The 12,566-nt window shown below is 35.3% G+C and overlaps 1 protein-coding gene and 1 long non-coding RNA gene across 7 annotated transcripts in view; one reads left to right on the plus strand and one right to left on the minus strand.

The window, feature by feature from the left end:
- Positions 1 to 5,031, minus strand: part of LOC122799345 — an 816,164-nt gene extending 811,133 nt beyond the window's left edge. Inside the window, exon 1 of one of the 4 annotated variants that reach the window (XR_006364459.1) lies at positions 4,954 to 5,031. This is a non-coding gene — a long non-coding RNA (uncharacterized LOC122799345). The other 3 variants (XR_006364458.1, XR_006364457.1, XR_006364460.1) reach the window with 3 other exon arrangements.
- Positions 5,032 to 5,123: 92 nt separating this feature from the next.
- Positions 5,124 to 12,566, plus strand: part of TBX5 (T-box transcription factor 5) — a 244,197-nt gene continuing 236,754 nt past the window's right edge. The window contains exons 1-2 of one of the 3 annotated variants that reach the window (XM_044068336.1): positions 5,124 to 5,229; positions 10,789 to 10,961. In XM_044068336.1, coding sequence (XP_043924271.1) covers positions 5,196 to 5,229; positions 10,789 to 10,961 — 207 coding nt within the window. In that variant the 5' untranslated portion in view covers positions 5,124 to 5,195. Of the gene's footprint in view, positions 5,230 to 5,290; positions 5,469 to 8,509; positions 9,015 to 10,788; positions 10,962 to 12,566 lie in introns of those variants that run through there. The other 2 variants (XM_044068338.1, XM_044068337.1) reach the window with 2 other exon arrangements.

Raw genomic sequence — 12,566 nt, forward strand, 5'->3', positions numbered from 1 at the left:
GCATAACCTAATATGAATGCACGCCGTACTAGTTTCAACTCTTTGTTGTAACTGCCATGTCAGTGCCTCATGATTCATGTTGTCTTTTCTATGTGAAGACTATAATTCATAGCTCTGCTGTATATGTAAAGGTTTGTCAAAATCGTAATCTGCTAAATTGTTTGTTTGTTTAACTCACGTCTGTATTTTTTTTGTGTGTGTGTGTGTGTGATTGCAATTACCCGGGTGATGCCTGGAATTTGTCTACCGATATGAGTGTACAGCCCAGGTACAAGCTTAAATACATAAATAAAATAATAAATACTGTATTTTCAATGTTAACTTACTTTTTTCCTGGATTAATTCATTAAAAACGGAAAACGAGTAATATGAAAACAGTGGTACATTGGAATCCATGAATGCATTTGTTCCTAAAAATCATCCTTCCAGCAGTTCATGCGTACTATTTCAGATCATGTATTAATCAAGTTATTTAAAAAGTATGCTAGTTTAATTGTATTATGCTCTGATTTCCAAAATGGCGTCAAAAAAACTTCTAATAAAACTATTGCCTCTTTTATCATGCAATCAGTCATATATGTAAGATCTATAAAAGAGACTATACGGCTCATATGTTATATAGTCAGTCTCAGCCATTAGACCTAAAACAGACGTACTGGTCGAAAGGTTGTGCTTTTACTGAAATTCTTTGTATAAAAGCCATTTGAATGATTATGCATGAGACCTTTGCGAAATATTCAAAACAACGCAGACCCGTGTTGAGTCATTAAATAAAGAATATAATCAATAAGGATCACAGCTAAATCGATCTGATGCAAATTTAATTAAAACGTGTCAGTAAATCATAGGCATCATTTAGGAAATGGCATTCTTGGTGATCTATACAAGCAACAGTCATGCCGGCCTGCCATGCATAATACGTGTTGCATAACATCCCGTGGCAGATAAACTGCAGTCATATTGGTGTGTTGCAGCTTTATAGCTCAAGTTTAATATTTTCTGCAGTCTTCCATGTGCATATTAAAATGTTAGGAAACCAATATTGCTCCTGTAAATTAATGTTGTTTATAAAGGTATCATTCCCTTGCTTTTCCATTTTAAGCTTATTCATGCTGTTAATGATTTTAGGTGTGTCTGCGAAAGAAAATTTATAAAAATTACACATTGACTTTCCAGAGGTAATTAATATTCAGCCTTCAGCTCTGGTTAAATTATAGTAATTGCATTGTTTGTTTATATTGACAGTTTTTAAATTAAATGTTTTAGTAGCTAATCATGCCAGTTATGTATTGAAATTATAAGGTTGTATAATGGCCATCCATATGGCTGCATATTGTTGTGTATATTTGGAAAACGCGTTTTTTATATCAAATTCTTAAATGATAGTCTTTGTTAATATAAATGCAATTGAAATACGTGTTATATTTAAAACTAACAAAAGAACAAAGAAAAAATATGGACCAAGTAGGGAACATTTTCCTGTTCGGAATACTCTTGTCTCCTCTTTGATATAAATCAGTTATCTGTAACAGTAATAATCTTAATAATCTAACTTTATAACAGCAATATTTAAAATCTGTCCCTGATTTGGGGTTTTTATCTATCTTATTTTCGGCTTCGTCCACAACTCCTGCTCTAAAAATTTCAAATAATCAAAGGGGAAATAAAATAATAAAGTAGAGAAAGACAAGCCTTAGATGTTTTTGGTTTTGATTTAATTGTGTTATCCCAGTCAACGTGAATATATACTATACGTCTGGACAATTTGCGATAAGTCTTACCTGGTACTATATTGGCAATATTCAACGTTCATTTTGTTAGCTATGTTTGTAATATCAGCTTTGCAAGTATCTTGCATAAAACACGTTTCTATAAATGCGTACATACAAGAATACATACATATACACATACGGCCGGAATGTATTTTTATGGACACACGATAACAGATTGGAATATGGAATTGTTATAAGGGAATTTCTCCAAAATAATATCTCTAGCTGTGATATTTTGGGTGCCGTCCTTTAATATCCACAATACCTCTCAACTTCGTATGGCAAAAAATCTGGACAACGCTTAAAATGATGGGGGGACAAATAGGGACAGATTTTAAATATTGCTCTTACAAACTTAGAAAGTTGATAGAATGATAGGTTTTGTATTGGCATGAATTTTCTGAATGACGTGTTCGTCATTATTTAACGGCTTCATCCTCAGCTATTTGCCAGAAAGGTATAGATTTTAGGAGTAACATACCAAAAATCTGGACATTCTGCGAAAATCTGTGCAGTTGAGAGGTATTGTATTACAAGTTTACTTACATTTCAGTTTGCTGAATTGTTACTATTTAAAAATAAATAACAATTATACATTAAAAACTAAAAAAAAAAAAAAAATGCCCCACTGGCCTCATCTCTCCAATGCTGTTCTCGGAGTATACATAGTGTATATATGGCAACGCGTTATTAGCAATGGTTGTGATATTATAAGCAAATGGATGTATTTTAAATGTAGATGAACTTCCACTTTTCATTTTATCACAATATTTATATTATTTTAATTAAATGCATTTTAAACACACTAACTGTCTGTAGATGTACAAAAGAAAAAAAAACAGTTAACTGTTTGTAAAACAAACACTATTACTACTTGAGGACTATGAAACTATACAAGAAGCATTATCCTAATAACTTTGTAAAGCATCCCCATACCCTCGGTGGTCCACAATCAGTGGCCATCAGTATATCTTCTTGCCTCCTTGCCACAGTCCAAAGAAGTTCAACAGTTCTGTTGAAGGCCAGCAATTCCAACAGAATGACTTTGATATTAATATTTCTGGCTTGTACGCCGGGAAAACTTTCTCTTCAAAGTATATAATGCACTTAGTGTGTTGTTGTGCACTTCGATAGACTACACTGGGTGTAAAGAACCATCTTTACAAAGGAGAGGACAACATACTCAGACAAGGTACCCATCAACAGAGAGAATTCTCATACTGACTGATAAGAATCACTTCAGCCTTCCCACATCCCCAGTAATTAGATAAATCAACCATCTTATGCATACGTTGTTCTGAAAGTTAGAAGTTACTCTACTGTTTCATGAGTTTGACTGGTAAGTGATAGGTGTTTGCACCAAAAAAAATCATTCGTTTGCAACAATTTATTCAATAATTCGCTGCCCACCTGTTTCTGTCTCTTTCTTTTATGTATTGCTTAAGTATTTTATTTCGGAACTTCCATATGAACAGAAGGCATATGTTGCATTTATTGTGAACTATTAATATTTTTGAGCAACTTTATATCACAAATTACAATAGCTGGTTCACATAAATGCGTAATTACCTTTTGGACGAGTGGCCAATAGTTTAATCTGCTGACCAGGCACGTTCCATATAAAGGGAGCAAAGCTACGGCGGCTAGCAGGGGCCTAAAGTGTTTTAAAGACGATATAAACCTTCCCTCTTGGAACAAAGTACAAAACAGAGAACAATTCCAAATTGTCAGAATTTATATTGTCTGCGTTTAACTAAAATAGGGACTAAGTATAGTCTTAAATGTACACTTACTCCGTTCATCCATTCTATGTATTATTTAAACTATTGATAAACCACCGCATATATTACCCTTCATCGATAAGCATCATAAAACACGCAGCAAAATGATTGCAGATACATTATTGCATTGAAAGGCTGTTTCTGCGCAACATTTTACAGGTACTCATTACCTGAACTTGATGTGCAAGCCTTTAGTATTAATGGATGGTACCTCTTTTTATCCAATAATTGCATTCTAAATTCTTACGTTTAAAATGCCAAAGATGTGGTTAGCAGTTAAATTTGAAATACTAGACGAAGTTATTTGAAACATTTGTATCTTAGTCCTGATTATGATTGCAGCCGTACCTCTCAGTCTTTCATCTCCAAAATGAGGAACTATGTCTACGGTGGAACAAATTGGCAAAAGCATGCTAACAACGTCGACTAGGAAGCTCAAATGATTGTTAAACTGTGCTAATATATACTTATAAAAGTAACTTTTATGGATTAACTTTCTGCATTGTTTCTGACCTGGGTCGTGACTGAAAAGGGTCTTTGGGCCAATTCACTTATCAGGTTAACAAACAACAAATAATGCACTTTGACATGGGTTTCGGTTTAAAAAAACATAACAATGAATGTGTGACAGTCCCTTTCAACGTGGAGCTGTAAGGGACATGGACCCAATAAGAGGAACGCTCCAGTTAATGAGGTTCACTTGACATGTATGACTGCAGCTTTTGAGTAGACAGCTAAAAATAGTTAAAAGTCATAACCAACAGTATTGAATAAATACGCTGTAACGTAAATACAACATCAATGTGTGTCCAGCTCAAACAAACTTAATAACTGCTTCTGTGTTGTCAGACTTACACGACATTTTGGATCTTTATCTGACTCCTCACATCAGAAAATCAAAGCCAGCAACGTGGACTAAATTCTTAGCGAGTTCTCGTCTCAGTAAAATGCATAACGTTTTCAGTATTCCAGTAAAGTGAGCATTAACTAAAAGTTGTTTCACTTACCAAAGGCTGTGAGTCCACAGAAAAACCAAGAAAATAAATAAAATACTTAAAAAGAACATATTGTGAATTCTGTTATTTCGGACTTTATGCGAGCCATTGCATTTGCGAGAAAATACAATGTGCAAAAGAATCTCGGTCCTAGAATGATATATATACTCACGTTTTAACTTGGTGATTAAGCTAAGGCTGCTCAAAATACTGCAGACTGCCTTAATACATTGGCTGGGTTACTGCATATCAGGGCAAATAATTTGTTCCCAGACGCCAAATTGCGAACACTGGGGTTATCATGTACTATTTATATCCCAGTATCCTCCCAGCAGAGGTGTCTCGATATTCATTTGACACACGTTCAGCTAATAAGGAAAAAAGATTGTGTATGGAGCTTTTTACCTTAGTAACGGTGTCCTCTGGACAAGTTGTTGAGCTTTACGTTATAACATCCTAGACATGTGATTACACAACTGTCATAATTAATCATTTAGGCATCCTATTATTTAGAACATTATTTAGCATCAGAGGCTGTAAATACCGAAAGTTGCTGGAGTAGTGTCTAGAAAACACTAACGGAAAGAGGAGAACCCTTCCATTGCTGCTTCATTCAGCCATAGCAAAATTGGACAGTTACGTGACTGATGACGTTCTCGACTGCTATAGGCTACTGGGCAGGTAAGACAGTTGATATTAGTCTGTACTAGCTTTATTTTATTGGAGTATGCCTAGTAATAAACAGTAATATTTAATTTGCCAGCGACCGCAAGTAGGTCTAACACTGAGACTAGATACCATAATGAAGTGACTTGATCTAAGATCTTTCTGCTCGATAGATGCACATCATACAAAACAGGACTGGAAAACTATTACGCATCCTTTATATCCTTTGTTGTCACAGGGTTCTGGTCTCAAAGGTAGGTACACTTCTCCGATGATTCTCGTAAACAAGTCTAAATTGTGTTTATCATAATTTGTCAGGTATGGTCAGTTAACTTATTCCGAAACAAAGCATACTTTATACATTCAGTTTACTAACTCTTGAGTATATTAGCCTTTTTCTGTCTGGGCAGTTATAAGTCATGACACATCTCCTAAGACATTTATTTTTTTTTCCACATACGCTAATAATATAAGGCTGAAGTGTGAATCATGTTAATTAACCTTATTGTTTTAAAAGTTTTAAAATCCGTAAGTAAACACGCCTAATTTCCGTATGATTGAAATGTCATAAACACACCGCTTAAAAGAAAGAAGGAAAATACATTGCTATATACAGAATACTCTGACAGCCTTGAGATATATACTGCATGCAGCTATTAAACTGTACATATAACGTTCATAATAAAAACGTAAAACAATCCAATAATCTACGCCTACTACATTTAAATGCCCAGTAACAAACTCTTTGCTACATCATTTGTTGCGTTATTTTGCATAAAATACTAACAAAAAAGGGAAGGCCAGGACGCATTGTCATATGTGCCCAGTGGTGTCCTATACAATGTCAGCAAAAGCTCACTGCTGTGCTTTTCCACTTTGCAGAAAATGCTCCTTAACTTTATTAATAGATACTGGGCATTTCATATTTTGATATCTGTAAACGGTCTTATGAGTTGCACGTAGTGCCCCTCACACCTTCATTTATTTTTCTCTGACCTATTTTTGTTTGGGGATGTCTTTAGACACTAACTTAATTGATTACTTTGTCTTGTAAAGCAGTGGGAAAAATAGAAAATACTGTTTTCAAAACAGAAACCAGAATCTCACAAAGTTATCTGTAGATATCTGGTAGGAAATTCAATGCAGGACGTTTCTAGGGCGAACAGCCAGCTACAGCTGTACCCCCCCCCCCACACACACACACATCTGTACCATTGCTCTCAAATATTTATTTCTAGAACCAGGGGCAACGATAACAATAACAAAAATAATTAGGGGTCAACCCGCAAAGAATGATCGCTTTAAAATGATACGGTTAACGTAATAACTGACTGAATAAATAATATGAGTACCAGTGTGGAGTGAAGTAAAAGAAATCTGCGACTATAGCAAATGTCATTGTTAATTTACTGTAATCAACAAAATTGTCCTCAAAGCATCGCCAGTTTTAGGAGAGATGTAGCATATGTATACATAATATATATTTTCAGGAGACTCTTGGTGGTATTCAGTACTGATCAGTAGTTTGGTCATGATTCCAGGGGATTTCCCCGATTCTTTTTCATCAAAAACACTATTTATCAGTCTAAACTCCTCATTAGAAACAATCATAGTTAGTACTAACCGCCGTTCTGGCTATCAGATGACTGGGAAGGTGCTGTCTTCTGTAGTTACATTTGATTGGTGATGGTGCCCCCCCCCCCCTTGTGTGTCTGTCTATGAATGAGTGTTAATGCATATTAATTTATAGACACCTATTTATATCACTTTTGGGGTAGTTACCTTCGTGTTTTACTATCTATACTCGTTATGGAAGACCATTTTAAATTTAGAATTAAAAATATCAGATTAAGAGAGTAGTTTTAAGGTTCACCCAAATAAAACATTTTATTGCACTGTAGTTCTCAATCTGGAAAAGCTCAGGGATTTTATAAATGTTGGCGGAGACTGGGAACATGCCCTAATATTGATGGCATACACTATATGCATACATATATTTCATCATCAACCAAAAAGGTGTCACAATTGATCTAAAACAGCATTTTACTGAAAACACAAAACTGATTGACATTCTGTAGAAGCAATTGTAAGGTTACAAAAAATCTATACTGGTGTGCTTTTGGATTGTAGCTTGCTGATGTCCACTGTTATGTTGAATTTCTATCTCTAAAGTGTATATTTGTGCACCACCAGTGAGTCACTGGGTGAGGAGTTTTCTCTCTTTTCCGATGCTATGGACTATGAACAATATATTTAAGTAAGGAAATATATATATATATATATATATATATATATATATATATATATATATATATATATATATAATTTGTTGTATATTAATGTTTATATATAATGTGATTCGACTAAGTGTGTTTTAGGGTAAATGCATATTAGGGGATTGTGTTAGATATTATGTGATTAGATTAAAAGTGACTTAAATAAAAAGTAATAGACACACACACTGTTACGATTTAATCATTGCGTAGTCTCACAATACTGTTACAAAACAACAAACGACCCTTATATACTTTTTTGCATACACATTCAGTTCCAAAAAAAAGCCAGGCAAAAATATATCAAATTATCTAACGCGTAGCATTTCCTCGGTGGTCTTATCAAAAATAGATTTCCAATCTGCTTCTTTTCAGAGAGTAGAATGCGACAGCATAGCTGTTTACCTTGCTTTGACCTATTCAACTTTACCCTCAAAATAATAGGTTTCTAAGGCGCTCTTGCGGACGAAGATAAAAACCCAGCACAATCCTCAGTGACGGCTTGATTATTTTAATACAAACCGAGTCCTGTGCTTTGTATATACTGCGCCATCAAGTTAAATCGTTTGAGAACTTCTCTGTCTCGGTCTAATTTAATTGTAAACCGTTGCTCATTCAACAATTCAGGAGCAGTGGGGCATCTGCGTTACTTAGATGTCGGTGTACCTGTAACTAAGTGGCTATATCCGTATTATTAATTTTAAGGGTCCACTTGCTAATAATATTAATCATGTGGCATATTACTGAAGTAAAAAAAAAAACGTTGCTTTGTTTCTGCACATAAGTAAAAAAATGCAGAGATGAACTAAACAGTAATTCTAACAGATTTCCTGAAATGCTAAATTGTTTTTGAGGGGTTAAATGAAGGACGAAGAGGGTACAGTTTAGTTTCACTGATGTCTTTACGCTGTGTTGTTGCTTGTTTGCTTGCCAGAAAAAAAAAAGGGAGGGGTGTCTGGCCGTTGAGATGGGACTTTAGAGTACATCAACTCTGGATGGACAGAAGCTCTCAGCACTCGGAGAGTAGGAAGGCTCCCCCACGTCACTGCACTCAGCGGAGCAGCTTACGTCTCCGAGATGCACTAATAGTATCTTCTAGAGAGGGGGAGAGGAGGAGGAGGGGAGGGGAAAAGCGAGAGAAACTGTGAGTGCCGCAGGAGAAGGCTTCAAAACATCAGACATTTTATACTACTTGGTACGAGCAATTCTTCCAATCTCTGAAAAACTATTGTTTTTTATACACGTCTAAACAACTGAATATTTTCAAATTAATGCGATAAGGGAAAGGGCCTTATCTTTTTCTCAGGATTCCTTCTTGTGCGTCTGGCAACCTGGAAGTGTTTGAGAAGAGACGTACAGTGCTCCACTGGAGACAGTGATCCATGGGATTTGCAGCTTGGGTTATCTGGTGTGCCTGAAAGACAAAGAAGAATAATTTTAAAATAGAAGAATCGATACTTTTGAATGGATTATCCCAACAAAGGTAAACCGAGCCCTTGAAAGGGCACTACGACTTTTACCGAGAATGTAAGTGATCGCCAAGGTCTTTTCCTGAGCACTCTGTTTATTTTTTCCTGATAACAGACAGGGCCTACGCCAAAGTAACGTAGAAAAGTTGTCAAGATTAGCTTGTTCTTAAATATTGCAGGTTGTGTTTTTGGTCTTACTGATTAAGAATACGCACTGTGTATTCACAGGTGTGACTGCATTGCATGTACTTGTAAATGCCTCTTTTGGTGCTGGAAGTTCTTGTCCTATCATTTTGCATTGGTGAGTTCTCTCTTCATAGCAAAACAATCATTTTTGTTCCGATATTGTAGAGCCTAACAAATCTGTCTGTGCATGCATTATTTGGGACTTTACACTGAAATGATATCGAACGTGCCTGTGTGTATGTGTCAGTACATCAGGAGCGATAAAAGTGGTACAATTAAGCTTGGAAGCGATACAAATCTCACTATAGGTTCAGATTGTGAAAACAAAAAGCGTTGCTTAACAGCTCTGTAAAGAAGGTGTACACAGCATTATATAGAATAGTGCAGCCTGTATTATATTCAGCATTATATTCAGTATTCAGTAAGTGATAAAATGGCATTTTCACCTGTTTACCTTTAAGTTGTGACAAAACGTCAACAAGTGGCTGCATGGCATGTAATGGAAATGTTGCAGAGACAGAACGGTTCACAATTTACTTCACAAGTAATGTGTGAGTCACAGTGTGACCCCCCCCCAAAAAAAAAAGTAAAATAAAAATATTTTAACAAAACTGCGAAACAGAATTGGTGGCAGGGTTTCATATAACACAACCAACGAATCATATTCTGTTTTTAACCAGTAGTAATACTAACAGATGCATTTTTAAAAGTCTTATGCAGGTTTGTTATTGCTATGAGATTAGTTAGTAATGTGGCATATAGACATTGAACACTGGCTTGTTCTAAATAATGATAATCGTTAAAGCTCCGAATTTCTTATTTAATATTATTAACAATTTAATTTTAGCAACCACCTATTCTAATTCCAACCCTTCCTTCTTTATTAGAGACAGAAGACTATGCACCGCATTAAATAGTTAATAATTTAGTAATTCGTTATTGTTTTCAGCCGGTTAGGACATGACAAAACATCGATTTATATACCTTTTCTAACAAGTGAAACATAATTATTTTCTTTTTCACTATAGTTATTTAAGCAACTTTTTTCTAAATGGCAACCTAATTTCTAAACTATAGAGTTAAAACTGATAATCGGCACTAGGAAGTTGGGTCTTTTTATTATAAGATCATAAATATGTGTCTTTTATCTTCTTGCACGAGGATACTGTCTGTACACATACGTCTTTTCTAATCCTTTTTTAACATTGCAAAGTTAACTTTTTTCAGCTTAACAGATGCAATACAAACTTCAGCTCCCCTATATATCTATAACATGCAAACATTCAATTCAAAACTTTAATACACACTGAGTTTTTTGCCTTCCTTGTTAAATAATCTTTAATAAACACTAGACATTGAGAACATACCTAAAATACTGCCAAATTATATATACGAAAAGGCTGCACTGCTCCTTCATTTATTTAACATTGTCTTAATATATATGTTTCCAAGTGAAAGGGCGAATGCAGAACTTTATTGACAGTGTCTTGTTTTTGTTTACTTCATTGTTGAAGTTACTTCATGCAAACACGTTTCTACCTTACTTTTTAGTATTGCATCGTGTCGTGTTTGCCATTGAGAAAATGCTGTAGTAATTTGCTCTAAAGTAGTCATTTAATAACTGTCTTCGGGATTTTTTTAATTAGAGAATTTGGTTAGAAAACGTTCTAACATGGCGGATGCAGAAGACGGATTTGGGCTGCCTGATACACCCAGTGACTCAGATTCTAAAGAACCCCAGTCCGACAACAAGCAAGAGAACCAACTGGGAGCTAGCAGCAAACCACCTTCCCCACCCCAAGCTTCCTACACCCAGCAGGTTAGGAAACATTATTTATCCTTGTGCGAATGTCTTCTCAGTAATCATGTGAACTATTAGAAACTGTACAAGATTTAAAAGGCAATTCTAAGTTTTGGGCTGAAGCTGAAACCATTGTTTTCTTTTTTCAGGATGGAGGTAGGTGCAGTGACAAACTTTCTTTAAAATGCTCTACTTGATCATTGAATATTGGACTATGCTGGCGATTTAAACTGTTTTATTTTCCAGATTTGTCTGGTTAGCGATTGTGCTGTAGACGTTTCAGCCCTTTTAAACTGAGAAAAAATCCATTGCAATAATGCCAAGGGTGTAGGCCTATTGCTTTCTCCCTAGGCCTAACATATAGATGGCACCAAGTTGCAGGAGGCACAATTGCTGTTTTGCTGTTGTTATTATTATTCTTATTGTTATTATTATTATTATTATGTTAATATATGGGGAGGCCCCTCTTCACCTCTGCAGTTAAAGCACGTGCACTGCTTGATTATTCATTTATACAATTTAGGGTGAAGAACACATCAACCTCTTTTGACATGCAAAGTTTGTTTATATTACTACTGTTGTGTTACTAATGATAAGGTCTTACCCCTATATTATCTTTAGGGTTTATATGGAACAATATATAATTTTTAAGATGTGCTTCCCGATTTTCTGGTTATGCATTCAACCTATTATTGTACTGGATGGGATGCTTAAAGCTAATAATTCATAGAGTCTGCAGTTACGCATGCAGCTGTAATAGTCAATGTTACCAAAAGACAATCTCTAATAGGTTCCAAGAAAAACATTGCCCCCCTCCCCGCATTCATACACAGGTTTTACATTCATGCAGCGGCACACACATCTATAGGCAGAAAACTTACCAAGTCGGTGTAGTGTTATAATGCATTTAAAACAACAGTGTGAGTCTGAAGTTTGCATTTGATTAGGCTGGCATACAGTTTAACAAAACGTTAATAAACATATTTAACACAATTTCGAAAACTCGATGCGTGCTCAGCAACGCTATATTATTGCACAGGGTAAATATATAAAGATACCACGAATAAAAAATCACTATCATCCCTTGTCTAACATTTCCACATTGAGCAAGAAGTATAATAAAGGGAAAGTGTGTTTGGGTCTGCAGACTGTATGGAAAAGCTGTGGCATTACAATTTAGACAGAGGTACGTGTGCAGATGTTGACTGTTACCCTTATTAAGGAAAAGCATAGTATATATATATATATATATATATATATATATATATATATATATATACATATATATATATACACACACACACACACACATATAGAATAGACACACACACATAGGGATTAGGCCTTTGAAAGACATATTAAATATTATCAGGCTGTGCAGTGCAATTGCAAACATCAGAGGGCAAACAAGTTTTAATACGCCAAACTTCAGACGCATGTGCAAATTCTACTGACTGGCATCACACCTTCTCCTATTATGTTTCTGCCCTGTGTCACATTCGCGTTTTAATTTCACCTGAGTGATTTTAAGCAAAATAACTGCAATTTATGACATGAACCCTTAGACGTCACGTTTTATTTTGTAAGTGTACTGCGCCCATTCAGCTTTAACTGTTCATTCTG

Source organism: Protopterus annectens, chromosome 4.part0 (genome assembly GCF_019279795.1).
Source record: "Protopterus annectens isolate FY-2018-M chromosome 4.part0, PAN1.0, whole genome shotgun sequence".
NCBI lineage: Eukaryota > Metazoa > Chordata > Ceratodontiformes > Protopteridae > Protopterus > Protopterus annectens.